General features: G+C 36.2%; 1 protein-coding gene across 1 annotated transcript; it reads right to left on the bottom strand.

The window, feature by feature from the left end:
* Nucleotides 1-431: 431 nt before the first annotated feature.
* Nucleotides 432-1,539, bottom strand: LOC120429203 (leucine-rich repeat-containing protein 1-like). Its single transcript, XM_039594412.2, has one exon. It carries the CDS (start codon nucleotides 1,518-1,520, stop codon nucleotides 558-560), a length of 963 nt encoding a protein of 320 aa, XP_039450346.1. The 5' UTR covers nucleotides 1,521-1,539; the 3' UTR covers nucleotides 432-557.
* Nucleotides 1,540-23,222: the final 21,683 nt, after the last annotated feature.

The following is a 23,222-nucleotide window of genomic DNA, read 5'->3' as shown; positions in this document are numbered from 1 at the left end:
AATTAAATTCATATTAATCCGGAAAACCAATAAAAACCTGCTGTTCGAAACCGAAAAGCTCCAACCACAATCAGAAGCAGCCCGCAAATTTCTCCCGAAACAGTTCATTTATGTCGTTCACACCGTTAAAGTTTTGATTAATTCCGGAGTGCTTTCACTCTCTCTCTACGGGGGGAAACATTAAAAATAATGTTTTAAGTGGAAATTCCTGTCCCAATCACGCGTGTGCGTGTGTGCGGTGTGATGCTGCATACATGCATTAATTTGCAATTGATCAACCGTGAAATACACGGCGCGGAATGCAGCCACCATTTTTATGAAGTACCTTTCGGTGGGGTGTGTGAGTGTGTTTTTGGGGCGGGTTTCAGTGGAACACCGACTGGGGTGGATTATTATTTTAATTAATAACAATCGATCAGAGGGAAATAACTGATAACTGAGTTATTTTTTTGCGATTTTCTGTTGAAAAATGCTTTTATTGAACAAGTGACTCACCTAGAAGTAATATTTTATTTAAAACATTAATTTCGATTTACTTTGAACGGGCAACGGAAAACTCACTGCACTCCATACATCCTGCAGAACAAATCATCCACAATGTCATCGAACTCAACCGCGGCGGTCCCGGTGGCATTCAAGGCAAACTGCTCGAGCGTATCCTTCATAGACTGCCTCAGCTGTTGTTCTTTCTTCAGACTCTTAACCGTGGCCAGAGCATGCGCCGAATCCCGACAATCGAACCACTCGAAGGTACAATTCTGCTGCTGAAGCTCACTCCGAACCCTCAACTGCCACTCACAGTCCCACTGATTTTCGGCCAAGCTAACCGTCCTCAACTGAGGGAACTTCTTCGGGAAGTCACCGCTCAGTTCCTGCAGTCGATTGTTCGAGACGTAAAACTCCTGCAGAAGTGGAACCTCCCAGCGAGATATGTCCAGCAGTCCGATATCGTTCCGGGCCATGCTAAGATCCGTCAAAGCGGGCAATTTCACAGAACCGTCAGCGAATATCACTTTGAGATAGTTGTCGTTGAGTTGGATCCAGAGCAGATTTGTCAGTCCATTGAACTGGCTCATGTCCAGAAAGTCCAACCGATTGCTCGTCAGATCCAGCATTGTCAAGTTCTTCAAGTGGTTCAAGTTCTTCGGCAGTCTCGTCAGCTGATTTGCCGGCAGGTGCAGATCCGTCAGCTGGTATTCCTCTTCCGGATCCAAAAACAGCTCCGCAAGTTGACAGCCGGAAATCTTTAGGTACTCCAACTCAGGCTTAACGAAAGCCTTTCCCACGTAACTGTTGGAGATGTCCAGCCGTTCTACGCTGGGCATCCGGTAAACCAGCACCGGTGACAGGTACTCTAGGTGGGCAAACTGAAGCTGGATCGACTTGTGGTCCGGGAGTTGCATCTTACAGGCCGGGTATTCGTTGGATGCCCGCAAGCTGGAGATGAGACAGAAGTTCTCATCGAAGAAGTCGTTCTCGCAGTCATACTGGATGGCGATGGAGAGGGACAGTAGGGACATCAACCTGAAAGATTTAAATTTCTTACTATAAGTTATGCGATTATTCAGACAAATTTAAGTTTCTACTCACAGAACTCCTCGAATGAGCTTCATTTTCGTGTGTTGTCTCTGCAGAACTGATTATGCGAAATGTATGGTCAAGTCAAGTAGACCTGGGCATGCTTATCAGTCTGCCAGTAACCAGGGTGGGACTTAATCAGACAAATGAGCTCGTCAGCTAGAGCATAATCGAACAGTTTGCCTCTGGGCACAGAAGTCGTTTTGACGATAATGCCAATGTTTTCATACTCGGAAGTTGTGATTAGAGTTGGTCAGTGACATTGTTGAAAAACATAGATCACATGAGTATGAGTAAACAAACAAAATAACTGAAAGATTGTTTCACTGTCTTGACAAACTTTGAAACTTTTCCATTAATTCTCAGATATTTTCAATCCTTGGACACAACGTTACACTTGCAATTTCTAAAGTTTTGAAAGAAACCTTTTCCTTTTTTTTTTGTATTTAACTTTTTTTTTAAAGAGGCTATTGCAAATTTTAGTTCAAGTTTTTTCTCCCTTTTCCAAAATTCTTAAATAACATTTAACAAACTTGTACAACAAATTGTAAACTATTTGAAATAAATTTTTATTAAAATATGGTACATTAAGAGATTTTGAAACTTTTAAATTTTGAAGCCACGATCGGAGAAAATACATAATACTTTAAGAAAAAATATATTTTCATAAGTTCATTGTTATATTGCAATTATTCGGTAGTAGCATAACTGTAATAATGTATAATATTTTGTGATTCTTTTTCGTTCAAAATGTTCAAAATTGGGCCAAAAATTTTAAACTAAGCTTATTTCAGAATTCTGTATCTCTAGAAATAATTACCTGATCGATTTGGTGTCTTCGGCAAAGAAGGTTATGTTTAAGACTTTTTTTTTAAAAAAAGACACTCGGAAAAATCCCCGATTTTTTAATAGAAAGTTTAATTTTCCAAATACCTTTTTTGTTTTTTTGAAATTTAAAAATATGTTTATGAGACTAAAAATTGCATCTTTTGCGGTAGAATTTAAAAGATACAAAATCTGGTACTAGGGATATGATTTTTTTATATAGCTGTGTTTGAAAAAAAAAACATCGGAAATATTATCAAAGTAAATTAAAAAAAAACATTTTAAGCTGCTAAATCAAATTTGCATTTACAAATAACCTTTAACATTTTTCGATAAAAAAAAGGTATTTTATGTTAAAAAAATTGTAATGCATTTTTTTATTTTTTTGTTATTTTAAAATATTTTATGAAAGAAAAGCATCCCTGCAAAATTATTTACGAAAAGCTGGGGAAAATCTTTGAATTTTCTTTTTTATGCATTGCTTATGGACAACAACTGCTGGTTGCTAAGATTCAGCCGCTTAAAGGTTAAATTTTGTGAAAAAATAAGCCTTAATTATTCATCTCGTTTTATCTTGAAAATTATTGGTTCGATGGAAAACGTTTAAAATGAAAATTTTGTGATATGTTATTCTCTTGCTATTATTTTTTATGAAATTTAAAAATAAGGAATAAATTTTCCAAAGTACCACAATAATTGCTGGGATGATTTTTTAATTTCGAAATTATTGTTATAGAATAGAGCATAAAAATTCCACAACAGTTCTATTTTTTTCACAAAAAATAGAGCTACTTAAATGACATTGAGAAATTACAAAATGTTACCTTTCAGGACCGTATCTCAAACAGCAAACAGCAATTAAAAAAAAAACTCAAGATTTACAAAAAAAAAAAAAGTTTAAATGATTTTAACTGAAACTGATGGACATTATAAGAACAGTCATTTTCGAATGAAAAATAGTTTGCACCTTTAAACGATGTTTGAAATTATTTTTGTCATCAAAATTTCCCTGATTTTTTAGATGGGTAATTCTCCGCCAACTCACACAGCAGTTGCCCCGACCCCTCTTCGATTTGCGTGAAACTTTGTCCTAAGGGGTAACTTTTGTCCCTGATCACGAATCTGAGGTCCGTTTTTTGATATCTCGTGACGTAGGGGCGGTACGACCCCTTCCATTTTTGAACATGCGAAAAAAGAGGGGTTTTTCAATAATTTGTAGCCTGAAACGGTGATGAGATAGAAATTTGGTGTCAAAGGGACTTTTATGTAAAATTAGACGCCCGATTTTTTCATCGAAAAAAACACTAAAAAAGTTTTAAAAATTCTCCCATTTTCCGTTACCTGACTGTAAAATTTTTTGGAATATGTCATTTTATGGGAAATTTAATGTTCTTTTCGAATCTACATTGACCCAGAAGGGTCATTTTTTCATTTAGAACAAAATTTTTCATTTTAAAATTTCGTGTTTTTTCTAACTTTGCAGTGTTATTTTTTAGAGTGTAACAATGTTTTACAGAGCAGACAATTACAAAAATTTTAATATATAGACATAAGGGGTTTGCTTATAAACATCACGAGTTATCGCGATTTTACGAAAAAAAGTTTTGAAAAAGTTGGTCGTCATCGATCATGGCCGTTCATGGTCACCCGCGACAGACACGGACGACGAAACAAAGAGAAACGCAAAAAGTAACTTTTTCATAACTTTTTTTCGTAAAATCGCGATAACTCGTGATGTTTATAAGCAAACCCATCATGTCTACATATCAAAATTTTTGTAATTGTCTGCTCTACAACTTTGCAGAACATTGTTACACTCTCAAAAATATCCCTGTAAAGATAGAAAAAACACGAAATTTTAAAATGAAAAATTTTGTTCTAAATGAAAAAATAACCCTTCTGGGTCAATGTAGATTCGATAAGTACATTAAATTTCCCATAAAATGACATGTTCCCAATTTTTTACAGTTGAGTAACAGAAAATGGTTTTAAAACTTTGTTAGTGTTTTTTTCGATGAAAAATACGTTTTTTCGGAATTCTGAGTACGCCATCAAATCGGGCGTCTAATTTTACATAAAAGTCCCTTTGACACCAAATTTCTATCTCATCACCGTTTCAGGCTGCAAATTATTGAAAAACACCTCTTTTTTCGCATGCTCAAAAATGGAAGGGTTCGTACCGCCCCTCCGTCACGAGATATCAAAAAACGGACCTCGGATTCGTGATCAGGGACAAAAGTTACTTCTTAGGACAAAGTTTCACGCAAATCGAAGAGGGGTCGGGGCAACTTTTCCCGATTTCGTGTGAGTTGGTAGAGAATTACCCAGATCAATTATGAGGGGGTTACATTTACTTTGGAAAATATTTTTAATATAAAGATTATTTTTTTAAATAAATACTAAATTATATGGTTCTCAGGAATGCCTTGCTCTTCTTATTAGGTATTCATGCTTTCCTTTTCATTCTTATTTAAGCCTCAATTGCACATTTTTTTCGTTTTTTTTTCTATTTTTCCCGTGTTCAGCAAGCCATTTTGAGCAACTTTTGTTCTACGAAAATTTTTACTTTGCTCGTTTTATGTTTTCTTGCCTAGTTTTAGATATTTTTATTGCATTTATCTTGTTTAGTTTATGTTTGTTTCTGGTAGTATTTGGCTTTTCCTTTTGCTAATCTTTTTTTATCATGTTTTTTTTTTTTTTTCATTTTGTTGCATGTTTTCTCATTTTGAGTATATAATTTTGCCATTATCATTGAAATTGTTAAAAGTTCATTGAGGCATGGTCGGGGACAGTACACAAATTATTGAATAATTATTTTTACAAACAATATCGAAAAGGTTCGTAAAAGCATAACCAAAATTTACCTAAAAAAATGTATTTCAACATTTAAAATTTTCTTAAATTTTGATAGATGAATGCTCTTTTAAATCTAAAATTTTGTTGAAAATGTAATTTTAGCGTATTTTTAGATCGAAGCAGGCGGGATTAATTTGTGTAGGGTTAGAATAAATATTTCTAAAGATATTTCTAAAGATGATTTGTAAAATGTCAAACTTTAAGGATTATGTTTGGAAACGGCATATTTCAAGTTTAAGAATTATAGAACTTGTTTTGTTTTAAAACAGTAGAATACAATAAAAAATCCAGATTTTTTTGTTTCATGGTTGGAAATACAAAAAATAATCTTTAAATTTGAGCATGATATAAATATGAGCAGATTTTTCATTCTTCTGAAAAGAATCAAATTACTTTTCTATCAAAGTTTGCTTTTTGTTTTAGCCTCAAACTATTTTAATATCGTGAAGTGATTTAAATATTACATTCAGTTAAACTTGTACACAAAAAACTTAAAATTAAATGAAAATACAGAAAAAATGAAAATAATGCATGCATAAATTCCAACCACCACTAAAATATCGTCCTGGCCACCGTTGCTCGGGGCCAAGGATGCTGGAAAAGCTCTTTTTCACCCACACACCCACGCTGACTATCAGCGAAAGCGGAAGCAAAAGCAAGTGGCTGCAAATAAAATTTACGAGGCAAAGCGGGAAAGCCTACGGGCCCGACTTAATTGCATCACATATTTTCTCTCCATACATTATTACGATTATAGTTTATTACGCTTTTATTCAGAGCGTTAGAGGGAGAGGGAGATAGAGGGAGAGAAGGAAAGAGAGAGAGCGCGGATAAGTCAAGAGCAACCGGCGCGTTTGTTTATCCTGGGGAAATGAGATTTTTCTTTTTCGCTGTGGCTTTTGTCGAGCGTAGGGCGTCCAATTTTCCCGGGTTTTGAAATTCCCGGGAAACGGGAAAAATATTTGTGGAATCCCGGGAATTCCCGGGATCCCGGGAAATTTTTGAAGCAGTAATAAAATCTATGTTTTCATTATATTTGTTATGTTTTTCAAGCCTAAAATTACAGAATTAGCTCAATACTGTTAATTGGTGATAATTTACACTTCAATCTTAACAAGGACAGCAGTTTTTAAGATAGCTTAAAATACATTAAAAATCGCTCTTTGATGTGCTTTGGAATTTGAATGAACCGCAATTTTATATATATATTTCTTTTTTATTTATTTATATAACATGACTACAAAAGCTTAAACAATTTCATTGAAACTGTCTAAAACAACAACACTTTAGATAAGTTTAGAATTTTATGTTTTATATTAAAACATATTTTAAAAATTATCCCTAAGTCACTACCGCCAACTGGAGATAATCGGGACTGCAGTCTGAATAGATAGAGGAGATTTTAGAGCAATAAATTTGGAAATCGGTGTACTAATTGTTTTGTAATATTCCTGTTGTAACTAAAATCAATCAAAACAATCAGAACATTATGTAAAAAATTGCTAAAACAGCAGTCTAAATTCCTTACTTTTGTCCTGATTTGCTACAGAAGCTTGTTTTTGATGAAATAATTAAATATGATTTTTTTTTCAAGTTTCAAGTCATGAATATACGAAAGTATAATACCAATTCTTTTTTAAATAAATAAAATTTTACAGAAAATATTGAAAGCGCAAGGCATTTTGCGGATCTGCAAACTAAATTTTCAGCAATTTTCCCTAACAAGCCAAATTAATGCTGATACATGCCGAATACAAATTTGAATGCTTTAAAATTCATATCGAGTACTAAGTATTCAACTATTTATCTATTTCCACAACCAAATCTGAATTTCCAAACCAAAATTTGATTTGTTTTCAATTTCGGGAATTCCCGGGACAAGATTTAAAAAATCCCGGGATTCAGGAATTCCCGGTTTTGGAAAAATCCCGGGATTTTTGTCCCGGGAATTCCCGGGTTGGACGCACTAGTCGAGCGGGAGAAAAAAAAAACGAACCGAGGAAAAGCCGTCAAGATCAGCTGCAGTAACTATGGATGTGTGTGTGAGGGTTTGTGTGTGTGTGTGATGAACGATGACAGGAAAGGCTTTGGCCGTGAATTAGTGCAAGCTTTTTTTTGTTCCCCTTCTCCAGGAAAGCTTTTCCTCTCCATATTTTATGAGGTCATTTGTTTTATCCTCGCGTTTTGTCCACGAGGTTATGTTTAAGGGAGACTTGACTTATCTTGGAAAACAATTTTTGATTCAAATTTATTAAAATACTCTAAAAAATTTGACATCAAGTCTAGTAATTTTGAAGTTTTGAACAAAATTCCAACTTACCCTACAATTATTGGTTGCTACTTAGTACTAAAAGAGTGTACTATAAAACCGGCCCAAGCCATTTCGCATCAAATTGACATTCATTACGGTCGCAAGCTCGGCTATAATTGGCGTTCAATAAATAATGAATTGCTCCGGAAGCTGTGCAAAAGTTTGGTACCGTGAAAAAGGAGACCGTGCGTACGACAATCCCCGTAAAAGTTTACGGCTGAAAATGAGCAATTGGGTTGTGCTAATTTCAGGCGAAACACTAAAAGGAGAGTAATATGGCATCAATTTGGAAGTGAGTTTATGGTAGCGAGAAGTTGTCGTTTTGTTGATATTTGGTTATTGCAAAAAGCGTTTTTTTACAGTGAAAATTATTTAAATGAAAATCTGAAACATTATAAAAAATGTCATTTTACTGTTCAAAGTGATCAGATATCAACGATTTCATGAGAAGTTTCATTCAAAGATTTGAAATGGTTGAAAATTGGTCTAGATTTCCCTGGCCAGAATTAAAACAGGGGTGCCCAACCTTTTGGCTCTGCAAATCGGATCTAATTTTGAAGAAAAAGTGGTGGGCCGGAAAGAACGCTTCATAAAATTATAACGAGGTTATTAAGTAATATATTAGCAAATTGCATTAAAACCCTGTGATCAAATACTATTATCAGGGGTAACGTTGAGTCTGGGAGGTGAAATTGGGTCATTCAAATTTCAGTATTTTAGTATGACCCAGTTTTACTCCGCAGCCCCATGTCACCCCTGATGACGGTGCTTGTAGTCAAAAGAAGACACTGGTTGGTACTAGCAATAGTGGCCGACAGCTATAAAATCAACTTTGTTTTTTAATATGGAATCTTAGGAGAAAAATCACTTTCGGCGTTTTATACGTTATTTTCACTTTTACAAAAATATCAAAAAATGATTTCTTACATACACCGAAAAGTTGAAAAAAATCAGGAGAATACATTTTGATTAAAACAAATAAACAAATTTATAAGCTGCAACAGTTTCAACATGAATTTGATGTAAAACATAACTTGAAGAACAGCTAAAATTCTATTTGAAATGCAAAATTAACCAATTGCAACTTTATCATTCACCAATACAACTGAATTGAATTGAAATTTGTTAACTTTTGAATTTACTGCTTTTCGATTTCCTTTAAAATTTTGTCAATAAAGTCAATTGAAAAAAAAAAGCTTTTGCTCAATGATTTTGTAAACTAATTTGATCTTCATAAATATTTGCAAATGCATTTTATTTTCAAGTAATGAATTTGCCTAATGCTTTTAACATACATTTTTAGCCATTTTTATACCCTGAAAAAAAATAATAAAAAAAACTTTAATTTGTGTTGTTCTTTGTTCTTTAAACATTTTTTTTCTTTTTATAAAGGATATTCATTTTAAAGTAAATTGAGTTAAACCTTTAATAAATTTGAATTTTGTTTTTATTTGTACATTTGTAGCCAACAATGTAGGCTTTTTCATGTTAAAAATGTCTACGAATAGAACAAATTTTTTTTATGTCAGTTGTATCCATATAACTGATTCTGTAAATTGTTGGTTTTTCATTGTAAATAATAAAACTTGAACAAGAAAAATATAAATTTAAATTTTTTTCTAATTCTTTCTGTTAAATTGTAAATTTGATCTCCTAATCTTTTTTAAAGTTTTGACACTCAACTTATTTATTCACATGAAAATGTTTTATTTTGTCACCCTAGAATTTTTTCAAATGCCAATAAAAATTAAAAACTTGCCCATGTTTTGTTTAAACATCATACACCAACACATAAAAGGAAGAAAGAGGTTGACGTAATATTTGAACTAACAAAATAAGCAATTTCTTGAAAAATCTATTTTTTATCAAATTAAAAAAAACTGTTTTTTGAACCACTCAAACATGGCTGTTGTCACCCCGATAATCTAACAAAAAATGGAATAAAAAACTCACAGACAAATTGTGGATCATTTTCAATATTTGATCGCAATTTTCTCAAGGAACTGCCATAACATTTTTTGTTGAACTTTCATGCTTATATTTTTTTTCGAGTCGTCAAAACAAATTTTCAACTATTTTTTATGCTTCTTAAAAGATTTAATTATTTTTTGTCTCGCTTTAGAACATTAGAGTTGTAGGTAATTATTTTGAGTAATTTTTGGAAAATCAACCGTCCCTTGAATGGATTAACACTAAATTTTTAAAATGTTTTTTTTAAGGGAATACACTTTTCACTTATTGTTTATTCGAATTATTAAAAAAGATACTTTTTTGCAACAAATATTTCATAATTCGATTTTTAATATTTGATTTGATGAAAACCCGTTTCAAGAAACAAACATGTACAATGTTGATCATTAACTTAAAATTGGCAATAATGGTGTCACAATTCTGATGATTAGGAAGTGTTGGTAAATGTGAAAAAAATGATAAAATAATTTACAATTTTCTGACAATGGTCTTTTTGAATAAACATTTAAGCATATATCAATCTGATTTTTTTTTCAAATTTGAATGAAAATTAAAGTTAAATCATATAATATTGTTAGTCCTTTGAATTGTATTTTCTAAAGGAATCCATCAAAAATATTTTTATTATAAGTATAATATTTTGTAAAGTACCACAACAAATTACTTTAAAAAAAATAGAAATTCAGACAACTTAGATTTTTAGTTATTGCAAAACAACTGTACCGGTGTATGATAAATTTAAAAAAACTTTTTGAACAATTGTTTAAACCTTGGTTTGTAATTTAAATCTCTTCTCGATCTTGTTCAGAGTCAAGAGACATAAAAATTGAAAAAAAATAAGTACCGTAAAACTTTGACTTTGATAGATTTGAAATTTTTCCGCAAAATGAAGAGTACAAATTAAATACGTACGGAATAGTGTGGAATCAAAATTCTCAAAGTGACATGATTTTCTCAATGAACATGATTTTGAAACGGAATGCATTTTCAGATTCTTTGGACAACTTTCCGTTAGGAGAAGGTTAAATAAGTTTGTAAATAATTGATAATATGTGTTTTTGAAACACAATTTAAAAACCTCCAAAATGTATAGGTAATTTCATGTAAAATGTGAAAACTTGAGATTCGTGTCTCGAATTCAGTTTAATATGCAATATAAATCAATAATTTTATGAACAATACTAAATCTATCAAATTTCGGGCCAAATTCCGACTTTTTAACAATTTTACCTAAAATTTAGTGTATTTTGTTAAAAAACTAATGTACTTAGTTAACTAAATATAAAAATGATTTTTTTTTCTTTAAAACTATATCAGCAACCTTAGTGAAGGTTTATTGAACGTAAAAATAAGATTTGAACACCTTTAATCTTATTTTGATAAGAAAAAACTATGACTATCAAAGTCACCCTATCTAAAACAAGAATTTTTAACGTGAAATTTTTCTAAACATAAAAGAAAAAACTTTTTTTCAAAACGAGTGTATGGACTTTGTGTGGCCTACCCCAGTACATGTTTTAAAAATAATATCTTTAGAAAAACCTTAACAGTTGGAAAATATTCCAAAAACAAATTGAAATCCTATGAAAGTCACCCCGGTTTACGGTATTTTATTTAAAAAAAACCGTTTAATTTTGCAGAATAATAATAAATAAGAAATTTTGTAATTAGAAAAATTTAGACAAAAAATCTTTATCCTACCTAACAGACATTTTAACCTAAACTTAAACAGACAGCAAATTTTTTTAAGTTTTAAAGCTAGATTAAAAATGACAAAATTAAATCAATTAATATATCGTCAATTCAATTGTTCATTCAATCTAAAAAAAAAAATAATTGAGATTTTTGTTAGAACTATTGTGGAGCTTATTAAATATTATACACTAAATCCCCTAAATACGCTCCCCCCGATTGCGCCTCCCCCGTTTTGCGCCCCCCGAATTGCGCTCAAACCCCGAAATAACGCTCCCCCCAAATAACGCTCTAAGTGGCGCAAATCGGGGGAGCGTTATTGCGGGGTTTTGGCGTAAAATGGGGTTTTCTTTTTAAATGTACTTTATTTACATATCAATGAAATATTTGTATGAGGGGTCATCCACAAAACACGGGTAAGGTACCATCCACAAATCTGGGTATCCAAGAATTCCCGGAAGTTTGTCCTAGATATCTACTTGATCAACGGGGGTCTATATGGGTGAACTAACAATCGGTATAGCTTCAGGTAGCTTCAGTGAACCACGAAGGATACCCTTCGCCATGTTGGACTGTTATGGGTCCTCCAGGAACTCCCGGGAGTTATGACCTGATGATCTACCTGATCAACGGGGGTCTATATGAGTGTATTAACCATCGGTATAGCTTCAGGTAGCTTCAGTGAACCACGATGGATCTTCTGGGTTACGTTGGATTGTTATAGGTCTTCCAGGAACTCCCAGAAGTTATGACCTGACGATCTACCTGATCAACGGGGGTCTATATGGGTATATTAACCATCGGTATAGCTTCCGGTAACTTCAGTGAACCACGATGGATATTCTGGGTTACGTTGGATTGTTATGGGTCCTCCAGGAACTCCCGGGAGTTATGACCTGATGATCTACTTGATCAACGGGGGTCTACATGACTGTATTAACCATCGGTATAGCTTCAGGTAGCTTCAGTGAACCACGATGGATACCCTTCGCCATATTGGGTTGTTATGGGTCCTCCAGGAACTCCCGGGAGTTATGACCTGATGATCTACCTGATCAACGGGGGCCTATATGAATACATTAATCATCGGTATAGCTTCAGGTAGCTTCACTGAACCACGAAGGATACTCTGAGGTACGTTGGATTGTTATGGGTCGTCCAGGAACTCCTGGAAGTCATGACCTGGATATCTACCAGATCAACGGAGGTTTATATGGATGAATTAATCATCGGTATAGCTTCAGGTAACTTCAGTGAACCACGAAGGATACCCTGCGCCATGTTGAATTGTTCTAGGTCATCCAGGAACTCCCTTAAGTCATGGCCTGGTTTAAGTAGACACCCAGGCCATGACTTCCTGAATTTCTGGAAAACCCTAAACATTCCAACAAGCTGCAGAGTATACATCGTTGTCCACTAAAGTTACCTTAAGCTATACCGATGATAATACACCCATGTAGACCCCCATCGATCAGGTAGATCATCTGGCCATCACTTCCAAGAGTTCCTGGATGACCTATAACAATCCAATGAACTCCAAAGCATCCATCGTGGTTCAGTGAAGCTACCTGAAGCAATACCGATGAATAATACACCCATATAGACCCCCGTTGATCAGGTAGATCATCAGGTCATAACTCCCGGGAGTTCCTGGAGGACTTATAACAATGGTTCTCTGAAGCTACCTGAAGCTATACCGATGATTAATACACCAATATAGACCCCAGTTGATCAGGTAGATCATCAGTTCATAACTCCCGGGAGTTCCTGGAGGACCCATAACAATCCAACGTAACCTAGAAGATCCATCGTGGTTCACTGAAGCTACCTGAAGCTATACCGATGATTAATATACCCATATAGACCCCCGTTGATCAGGTAGATCATTAGGTCATAACTCCCGGGAGTTCCTGGAGGACTTATAACAATCCAACGAACTCCAGAGCATCCATCGTGGTACAGTGAAGCTACCTGAAGCTATACCGATGATTAATACACCCATATAGACCCGCGTTGATCAGGTAGATCATCAGGTCATAACTCCCGGGAGTTCTTGGAGAGCCCATAACAATTCAACGTAACCCAGAAGATCTATCGTGGTTCACTGAAGCTACCTGAAGTTATACCGATGGTTAATACACTCATATAGACCCCCGTTGATCAGGTAGATCCTCAGGTCATAACTCCGGGGAATTCCTGGAGGACCCATAACAATCCAACGTAACCCAGAAGATCCATCGTGGTTCACTGAAGCTACCTGAAGCTATACCGATGGTTAGTTCACGCATATAGACCCCCGTTGATCAAGTAGATATCTAGGGCATGACTTCCGGGAGTTCTTGGATACCCAGATTTGTGGATGGTTCCTTACCCGTGTTTTGTGGATGACCCCTTATATAAATATTTCATTTATATGTAAATAAAGTACATTAAAAAGAAAACCCCATTTTACGCCAAAACCCCGCAATAACGCTCCCCCGATTTGCGCTCAAACCCCGAAATAACGCTCCCCCCGTTTGCGCTCAAACCCCGAAATAACGCTCCCCCGAATTGCGCTCTCCCCCGGTGTGCGCCCCCCCAAAAAGAGCGCACATGGGGGATTTAGTGTAGCTTTAAACCTTCTTTCTGAAGAAGAAAGTTTTCCCTGCCACCTCCCCGCGTCCCAGAACCACCGTACCGAGGGATGATTTTTCCAGACACTTTTCACGCCACATAATTTAAACCAGCAGCAGCATCACCACCGCATCGCATCGTCGTGTCCTCATCATCGTATCCTTAAGGTTCCAGAACATTCGTCGGTTGGTGTTGCTCCGGTGGTCAGATGGGTGTGGCTGAGGCGCTGTCTCGTTCTGTGCCTCACACTATGTTGCACGATAATTTAATTGGTTTCCGGTTTCACTTTAATTGAGTCGGACAACCGTAAGACCTTGGTCTAACTGGTGGGGGGAGGAGGGTGTCCTGAAGATGTGACCAACTGCAAAGTGGTACCCCGGGAGGGGGGCTCTCGAAACCTGTCAAGAAATGTGCAACTTGCTTGAAATGGGAGAATATGTGTCATGAGTAATTACGTTTGCTGAAGGACATGAGCTCGGTTGCCGGAAAAATATTCATAAATTACAAGGTAGAGAGGGTTAAGGTTGTGGTTTCGAGGGCTAGAATTAAGCTCTCCTTGCGCGCTCAATTCAAATGTAACGTTATCTCTAGTGGCTGCTGGCCTTCTCTCCCTCAACGATTTCGGAATGTCCCCACGCCACCGTCGTGGCCTTCTTGTTGATGATGGCACTTGAGGGATAAATGTATGCATACACCCACTTCAAAATAAAACGACATCCATTTATCATACGCTCGTAGTCGGCCATGGTCGGCGACTTTGGCGTCGGCGTCGTCGACGTCATCCCTCGGAACCATCCATGTGAAAATGTCTTCTTTTCAGTGAGGAGATCCCCATTTGGGTCGCAATTCTGAGAAAAATCCATGGTAAAATGCATAAAAATTGAGAAAACAAAACTTCTTTTTAAAAATAAGTCAAGATGCCTATTTTTCAAAAAAAAATTGTTTTCAAATTTGAATGAGTTAATTTTTTACAAAATTCTTTGCGATTCCCCCTGGCACTCGACGCCCCACATCATCCTGTGTCATATAGTGCAAAAGACCCTTAGCGAGGGCCATATAAAGTAGAGCCACTCGGCGTGCGATAACTGCCGCTGGAATTAATTCCTAAGCAAATTTATGCTCCCCAGCTCTGACGACCCGAGGCCTAGACGAGTGATGTTGTGAAGGAAGCTGGAGCAAATAGCAAGAAACTAGAGGGAAAAAATGGCACCACCATATAGAAGCATAAACATGACATGAAGCACCCCTCCCCGTCTAAAGTGGGTACCATTAACGAGCTTGACATGATTTGGTGAGCTGGTTTTTTTTTTCGCGTTAGTGAATTTTGTGACACAGATTATCTTGATGGGATGAGGAGAATAATTTGGCAAAATAATATTGTTGACATTTTTTTTAAATTTGCGAATTTAATGAAATACTGATAAATTATGCTGAATATGAAATTCTCTCTAACGAGCATTTCTCTACGGAATCGGTCTTTTTTATATTTTATTTTTGTATTTTTTCAATCCGACTGAAACTTTTTTGATGCCTTCGGTATGCCCAAAGAAGCAATTTTGCATCATTAGTTTGTCCATATAATTTTTCATGCAAATTTGGCAGCTTTTTTAATCGATTTGGTGTCTTCGGCAAAGTTGTGGGTATGGATAAGGACTATACTGGAAGAAATGATACACGGATTAAAACATTTTTTGGTGATTTTTAATTTAACTTTATGTCACTAAAACTTGATTTGCAAAAAAAAACACTATTTTTTTTTTTTTAATTAGGCCGTTGCAAATATTTTTTGAAGTTTATGTCCCTCGCCTCTGACCAAAGTCAAGGGGGGGGGCAACAAAATAAAAAACTTTAAAAATTGAATTTACGAGCCATGGTTTTAACATTTCAATGAAAATAGAGTTTTAAACTGCATTATACACCTGTCCAGTTTTTTTGCAATCATTAGTTTCCAAAATATCTAATTATTGACGAAAATTTTATTTTTTACAAAAAAAAAGTTTTTGCGATGTTGTTCATTGGAATTTCATAAAAATTAAAAATATTGTAAATCCAGCCAAACATGCTAAATATGATTATCAATGCAGAAAAATGCATTTTAGATTGTTTTCTGTTGATTTTACTTTTATTTTCTATAAAATTTTGAAGTTTTTTTAAAAAATATTTTTTTGCCCCCTGATTTTTCGGACAAATTTTGAAGGGGGGGGGGGGCATAAACTTTGAAAAATATTTGCAACGGCCTTATGATATGTTTTAGGGGACATCAAATGCCAACTTTTCAGAAATTTCCAGAATGGGCAAAAAATCTTTGACCGAGATATGAATTTTTGAATCAATATTGATTTTTTTCAAAACATCGAACTATAGTTGGCAAAAAATTTTCAACTTCATTTTTCGATGTAAAATCAAATTTACTTCAGTAAAATTTTGATAAAGTGAACCGTTTTCAAGTAAAAGCCATTTTTAAGGTAACTTTTTTAGTATATTTTTTAAATTAGTGCCCAAATGAGTAGTGCGGTGCCTGTGTGGACGCACAGTCCTGTTTTTTCGTGTTATTTTCCGTCTCTTTTGTGTCGCTGTTCGAGTGCATGGGGTGATTGGTCATTATAATTAAATAATAGCATCATTAGTGTGGTGCTTTTCGGGACGCGCAGTTCTGTTTTTTTAACCTTTTCTTTTTTTGTTTTTTTTTCTCACTCGCGTTCGTTGGCCGATGAGTTTTTTTGTGTTGTTCTCTTCTTATAGTTTTCTATAAAAACGTACCTATTTTTTTTTTGACTAGCAAGTCGTATTGCTGGATTAAGTCCTTTCTATATCATCGATGATTGGAAGGCACGCCGTCGAATATTTTTTAAGGCTTATGATATAAAATCATTTCAATAAATGAAGCCCTTCCTACATCACCGTTGATCGGAAGGCACGCCGACGGAGAATTTCTGGAGAATCGCGGTCGAATTAATACTATATTTAAATCCCTAGATGGCTATCTTTCCGCAGCCGGCTGCCTAAGATTTTTAAAATTTCAACCGATAAACAAATTGCTTATGGTCGCATCACCTACCACAGTGAATCCTGACCTCATACCCATCTTACTAACCCCTCAAAACTCATGTGATACTTTGTCGGAGACGCAGCTGATTTAGCGGTCCCATCACTCAAGTATCGGCTAACATTCCCATCCACTTCCCCGTGTCTTACCACTGGTCGTGGCCGGCGTCGGTATTGATCAGCACGATAGGGACCTTTGAAAATTGCGAAGGGGTGATGATTGGTTCCTACTTTTCATCTGTGGTCCACGGAGCAATTTTTGGGGGTCCTGGTCAATAACGAAGTAGCAGCTACGGGTAGACACCAATGCTATGCTATGCTATATTTTTTAAATTAGTGCCCAAACTTTAAAAAAAATATTTTTGAGTAGCTGCGAAAATTCTCTATATTTTGCTTTTTTTGAACTTTGTTGATACGACGCATAGTTGCTGAGATATTGCCATGCAAAGATACAAAAAAAAGGAAAATTGATGTTTTCTAAGTCTCAACCAAACAACCCACCATTTTCTTATGTCGATATCTCAGCAACTAATGGTCCGATTTACAATGTTTAAATTTGAATCATTTGTGAAATTTTCCTAATTTTTTTTTTCAATTCAATTCGTTTTAATTGGTGAATAATCAAGATACAATGAGTTCTTTTGCAATTCATAACAGAGTTTTGGAGTTCCTTCCAGCTGTGTGTTGCATCATAATCCATTTTGGAACAATTATTTCTATAACTATGGCACTAACAAGAGCAAGAAAAATTAAAAAAAAAACTTGCTAAAAAAAACTTGCTAAAAAAAACTTGCTAAATTTTTCCTAAATTTTCGAAACAAAATTTTCATTTTTTAAAATTAAGACTAACATTTCAAAAGGGCGTAATATTTAATGTTTGGCACTTTTGAATTGCGAGTCTCGATTTAATAAATATTTTTTTCGAAAAGATCTGAAAATTTCACGAATGTTTCAAAACGCTCAACCAAACCACATTAAAAAAATTACTTAAAGATAGTTTTAACTTGAAAACGGTACACTTTATCAAAATTTCACTAACGTACTTTTTGATTGCAAATTCAATTTGCATCGAAAAATAATGTTGAAAAATTTTTGCGACCCATATTTCGATTTAAAAAAAAATCAGTATCGATTCAAAAATTCATAACTAGGTCAAAGAATTTTTGCATATTCTGGAAATTTCTAAAAAGTTGGCATTTGATGTCCCCTAAAACTTATCAGAAAACAAAAAAAAAATAAAATAGTGTTTTTCAAATCAGTTTTATCAGTTTAAGTGATAAAAAGTGAAATCAAAATTCACCAACAATTTTTTTACATGTTTCATTTTTTTCATTGTAGCCCGTATCCATACCTACAACTTTGCCGAAGACACCAAATCGATCAAAAAATTCATTCAAAAAATTCAGATTTTTGAATTTTCATACATCATTTTTGTATGGACAGCTGCCAAATTTGTATGGAAAATTATATGGACAAACTAACGATGCAAAATGGCTTCTTTGTGCACCAAAAATGTTTCAGCCGGATTAAAAAATACGAAAAAAATAATCGAAAGACCGAAATCTCAGAGAATTGCTCTAACTGTACAACGGAAGAAGCCTAGTTAACCCCTTTCCCCTTAGTAAAGTTCACACAACCATTTTGAGCCTTCGAAATTGCCACTGAATGAACGGGGAAAGTTTAACACGCTGTCTGCAAAGTTTTCATCACATTTTGGAACATCAAAGGGATATGCTTTCCAGAAGGCAGAGAGGCCATTTCAGTTGATCTTGATGGGTTGATAGTATCAACGATGTCTAGTAATGAAAAAAGATACTGCAAGTTCAAGGGATATCAGTCTCTTAATGTTTTTTCACTGCGGCTGAAAGCAGAACTGTTTCTCCTGACAATTCCGTTATGGTTTATAGCACAAAGCTGATTAAAAACCTCCATTCATTTGTTTTTTCAATCTCAAAAATCACCAATCTTATCGCCATGAAAATCGTAACAATTGCTCACTTTCATTCCGTTCGTCACAGCACCAACAAAAGGTCCCAAACAACCCAACCCCACCCCACGTGAAATTGAAAAGGATCAACAGTTTCAAAGTTGAGGCACACTTGCGAACAATAATGGCCGTCGTCGTCGTTCCCTTTGTTGTTGGGGCTTCCCCACCTCGGTGTGTGTAATCTGTTCGTTATCAAACGAGGAAAAACTCGTCTCATTTTCCAGCTTGTTTCCGGTGAGAGGCGAAAAAAGACGCTCACAGACATGTATTCATCAATTTCTTGGAAAGTGAAAACAACAAACGCAAGATGGAAATCAGACCTTCTCAATGAGAGACGAAATGGGAAAGTCTTATTTTTGCCTTCGAATGGAGGAAAGTCCTCTCGGTTGTCGTCGCTGACTTACAGGGGTTGGGCCCACGTAGCACAATTGGGTACCTCATTGGCCTTTTTTGGGATGGTTCAGTCGAACTGGTTGGGGATACCTTTTTGAGTGATTCACCTTGTGTGATTTTTTGGTTTTGCTTTTTGCTTTTTGCTTTTTGCTTTTTGCTTTTTGCTTTTTGCTTTTTGCTTTTTGCTTTTTGCTTTTTGCTTTTTGCTTTTTGCTTTTTGCTTTTTGCTTTTTGCTTTTTGCTTTTTGCTTTTTGCTTTTTGCTTTTTGCTTTTTGCTTTTTGCTTTTTGCTTTTTGCTTTTTGCTTTTTGCTTTTTGCTTTTTGCTTTTTGCTTTTTGCTTTTTGCTTTTTGCTTTTTGCTTTTTGCTTTTTGCTTTTTGCTTTTTGCTTTTTGCTTTTTGCTTTTTGCTTTTTGCTTTTTGCTTTTTGCTTTTTGCTTTTTGCTTTTTGCCTTGGTTTTGGTTTTGGTTTTTATTTTTGTTGTTTTGTGATAAATGTGTAAGATATATATGCCTTGCCTTGAATGTTTATATTCCCAACATGAAACAAAAGAGTAAAAACCTACTTGAATCATAGTTACATGCGAAAAATAAAAATCTTTTTGGTTTTTCCTATGATTTTTCCAAAGTTATTCCATCAACACTCTCCTTTCCTTCAAAGGAAAAGCACTTTTCATTTCAAGAATATTGAAATAGAAAGTAACGAGCTCATGCCGTAGCCGGGGGCCATCCTCAAATTGGCATAGAAACGAAAGACTCTCTGGGTAGACCTTTTTCGGTGCGGTACCAAAAGCCAAAACCTTTGCCTAGGTCCCAGGGCCAGGAAATAAAAATTCTCTTGTTGCTCTTTTTTTGTGGGGAGGTCTTACCTCCTTACGCCTCCCCTCACCTTGCCAAATTTTTGGTGGAGCCAAGCGACATGGGCACGTCGAGCGCCATTCTGCTCAACACATTTCACGTTATGGCCTATTTCCGAGTTGATTTTCTTCACATTCCCAGACTTCCTCACCGGTGGGTGGTGGTTGAAGGGTGGGGGTGGCAAAGGAACAAAGTGCCTTTTCGTTTTACCCAATTGCTTGGTGTTTGTGTGTGTGGATGTGAGTTCGAGGAAATGTCGATCTCGATTCGCAATTTTCCTACCCTTATATTATTCATGCGATATTTTCCTTTTTTGTTCCTTTTGCCCCCTGCTCAATTTGACTCGCCCGGAGATTTCTCCGCAGTGAGGAGGATTTTCCGTTTTAGAAGGAGGGTTTGGTTATTTTGCTTGGATTAAACTTGACATTACGTCCGAAATTGATAGTGAAATCTTCGAGGCAAGCATCGATACCCCCAGATGATGATATCCGGGGTGGCTCCTGGTTCGGGTAAGGTTTAGATTCGGACAGTGCACAAGGACCCTGCCAGCAGGAGAAAATTGTGTCGAGTGATTTTCCATTCGAGTTTTCCGTTTTCATTTCCGGTTTGCCATTAGCCTCTCCGGTGAGTAGAATGGATCTGGATTCAACTTGGACCTGGACGGTTGTAAAAAAACGTTTTTTTTTTCGAGTTTGTTTTAGAATTGAGAAATTACCATTTCAAAAAGTTTAATTTGAAATGAATAAAAACCTACAGCATCATTTACAAATGACGTAGCATTTTAAGGGGAATGGAGTGTCTAAGGGTGTGAAATTGTGTGGTTCACGGATGTATGAAAAAAAAACAAAAAGTGTTAAATTTCGAGCACATCAACATAATTTTTCAGTAATATGGCCTCAGAAGCTGGCGTCAAAATTTGAGCTCAATTCCTAGCATCGTTCCTAACCACGCTAGTTTGTAACGATCCATAGAAAAATAATGTTGTTGGGCAAATTTTATAACAGAGAAGGGAGAAGAAATCAAATTAATCGACATTTTTTTGAGAAAAAACAGATCTGTTTAGCAACAATTTGTTTAGCTTAGATCAAGTCTTAGATTGGTTCATTGCAAGCAAATGAAGTTTGTATGAAAATTATTATTGAGGTACTCACATTTTTAAATTTGGACAATAAAAAATAAAATAAAAGTTACACTCTTAAAAACAATTCTCAGGGACTTCAGCATAAACTGATTTGTCTGTAGGACTGAAACTTAGGAAACATATTTCAAGGAGCCATTTTTCATCAACTATTCTACAGTTAAAATTTTAAGTGTGAATGGTCATACAAAAATATTAAACATATAGAATCAAGAATCTTGTTTTGAGCATAAAACCGCCAGATTGATAATAAAATAAAAACAACTATTTTGACGTAGACTTACGTCTTTGTCGAAGGTACTGGGGTGTCATTCCAAAAAACCCGGGCCGAAGGCCCTGGATTACTGCGTCATCCGTCAAACGCTTATATCTTCCTTCCCTCTAATCGAATCGACACGATTTATGTGCCATTCGATTCGAAAATTATTCAGCAATTTGCTATAAAACTTTCATTGTTGGCAAAATAGTTTAACTATTGAAACAATTGAATGTTTTAAAATGTTTTCAAAATGCACAGATTTTGCAAGCAAAATGAGCGCTTCCCACTCACGGACGGGAATGTCAAGTACCTATTTTGAGGGGAAAATCATCCGAGCAACGCGACCGAGTGTCGGTCGCGAAAAAGGAGGGGAAGTAGCAGACCGAAATCATATATAAGAACGCGCGCTCAGCCCATTCTATCATTCACGTCTCAGACGTCGGACCGGCAGCAGCAGCAGGAGCAGCAGCAGCAGGAAAGCTCAGCCCAGAGCAGCAGCAGCAGGAGAGACCAGAGCAGCGGCAGCAGGAGAGAGCAGCCGCAGCAGGAGAGAGGGACCAGAACTGGAAAAGAAGCGCGCATCGCCTTCTCGACGTCACCGTCAGCCAGTTGCCTCTCGATGGCCGGACCGTTTGGATCTTTCGTGGTTGCCGTGGTTCGGAGTTGCCTCACTCCCCGTCCCTCGTCCCACCCGGGACGAGGCATCAACGAGATGAGGCGCGCGCCTGCTGCCTTCCGCTGAAGAGCCTCTCGTGGGTCAAGCCGTGGTTGTGAAACAACAACTAGCTCGTCGCATTCGCGGCGAGCGTTTCTGAAAGAATTGCGTCGTGTCCAATTCCAAACTGTTGAAAGAGTTGCCCTCATCCCTCGTTCCACCCGGGACGAGGCAGCGAGCTAATTTGAATTTAAATTTCAGGAACAAATTTTGGTCTGGGGGGGGCGACGGAATGCACAGCTTTCTGAGGCTGCTCTCGCCCCCAACCCCTCCCCCCATTCGGCTCGCTAAAATTCCTTCGTCTCTTTTGACGTAGACTACGTCTTTGTCGAAGGTACTGGGTTGCCATTCCAAAAAACCCGGGCCGAAGGCCCTGGTTAACTGCGTCATCCGTCAAACGCTTATATCTTCCTTCCCTCTAATTGAATTGACACGATTGACTTCGGGGGTGACGGATTGCACAGCTTTCTGAGGCTGCTCTCGCCCCCAACCCCTCTCCCTCCCCCTCATTCTGCTACCAAACATTCATTCGGTTCACGAAAAAATCGTTTTTCGTTCTTCTCTTTCCTTCTTTCATTCGATGTTGTCTAGTCAAAGATTTATCAACACATTCAAAGTATGTTTACATGGTAGCTGCGGTTTTGTTCGCATTAGATTTGCCATCTCTTTCTAGTAAAAATCAACTCTATCGGAATTCAATTCGAATCGTATATAAATTCCGTTTCAACAACCGGTACGTACACGGTCCGATTGAATTTACTAGGTGTCGGGGGGTCCATCTCGCGTTCACGATCTTATTCCGTTAGTGTATTTCAAGTATCTAGCTAATTCATCAAAATTAAGAAATGGAAAACTCTGTGTCAACATATCAAAACTTTACGTAGTCTACGCCATTCCGGTTATGTCTGTGACATAACTACTTTGACTTTTTAATATATATTTCATTTTAAACACAAAAAAAAATATTTTTTTTTCAGGTGT

The sequence above is a fragment of the Culex pipiens genome, chromosome 2 (assembly GCF_016801865.2).
Source record: "Culex pipiens pallens isolate TS chromosome 2, TS_CPP_V2, whole genome shotgun sequence".
Taxonomy (NCBI): domain Eukaryota; kingdom Metazoa; phylum Arthropoda; class Insecta; order Diptera; family Culicidae; genus Culex; species Culex pipiens.
Note: the sequence above shows the minus strand (reverse complement) of the source record. Positions and strands in the feature narration are given on the sequence as shown.

Excerpts from the sequence above, each read along its gene's own strand:
- LOC120429203 (XM_039594412.2), bottom strand. The coding sequence starts at position 1,520 with ATGTCCCTACTGTCCCTCTCCATCGCCATCCAGTATGACTGCGAGAAC.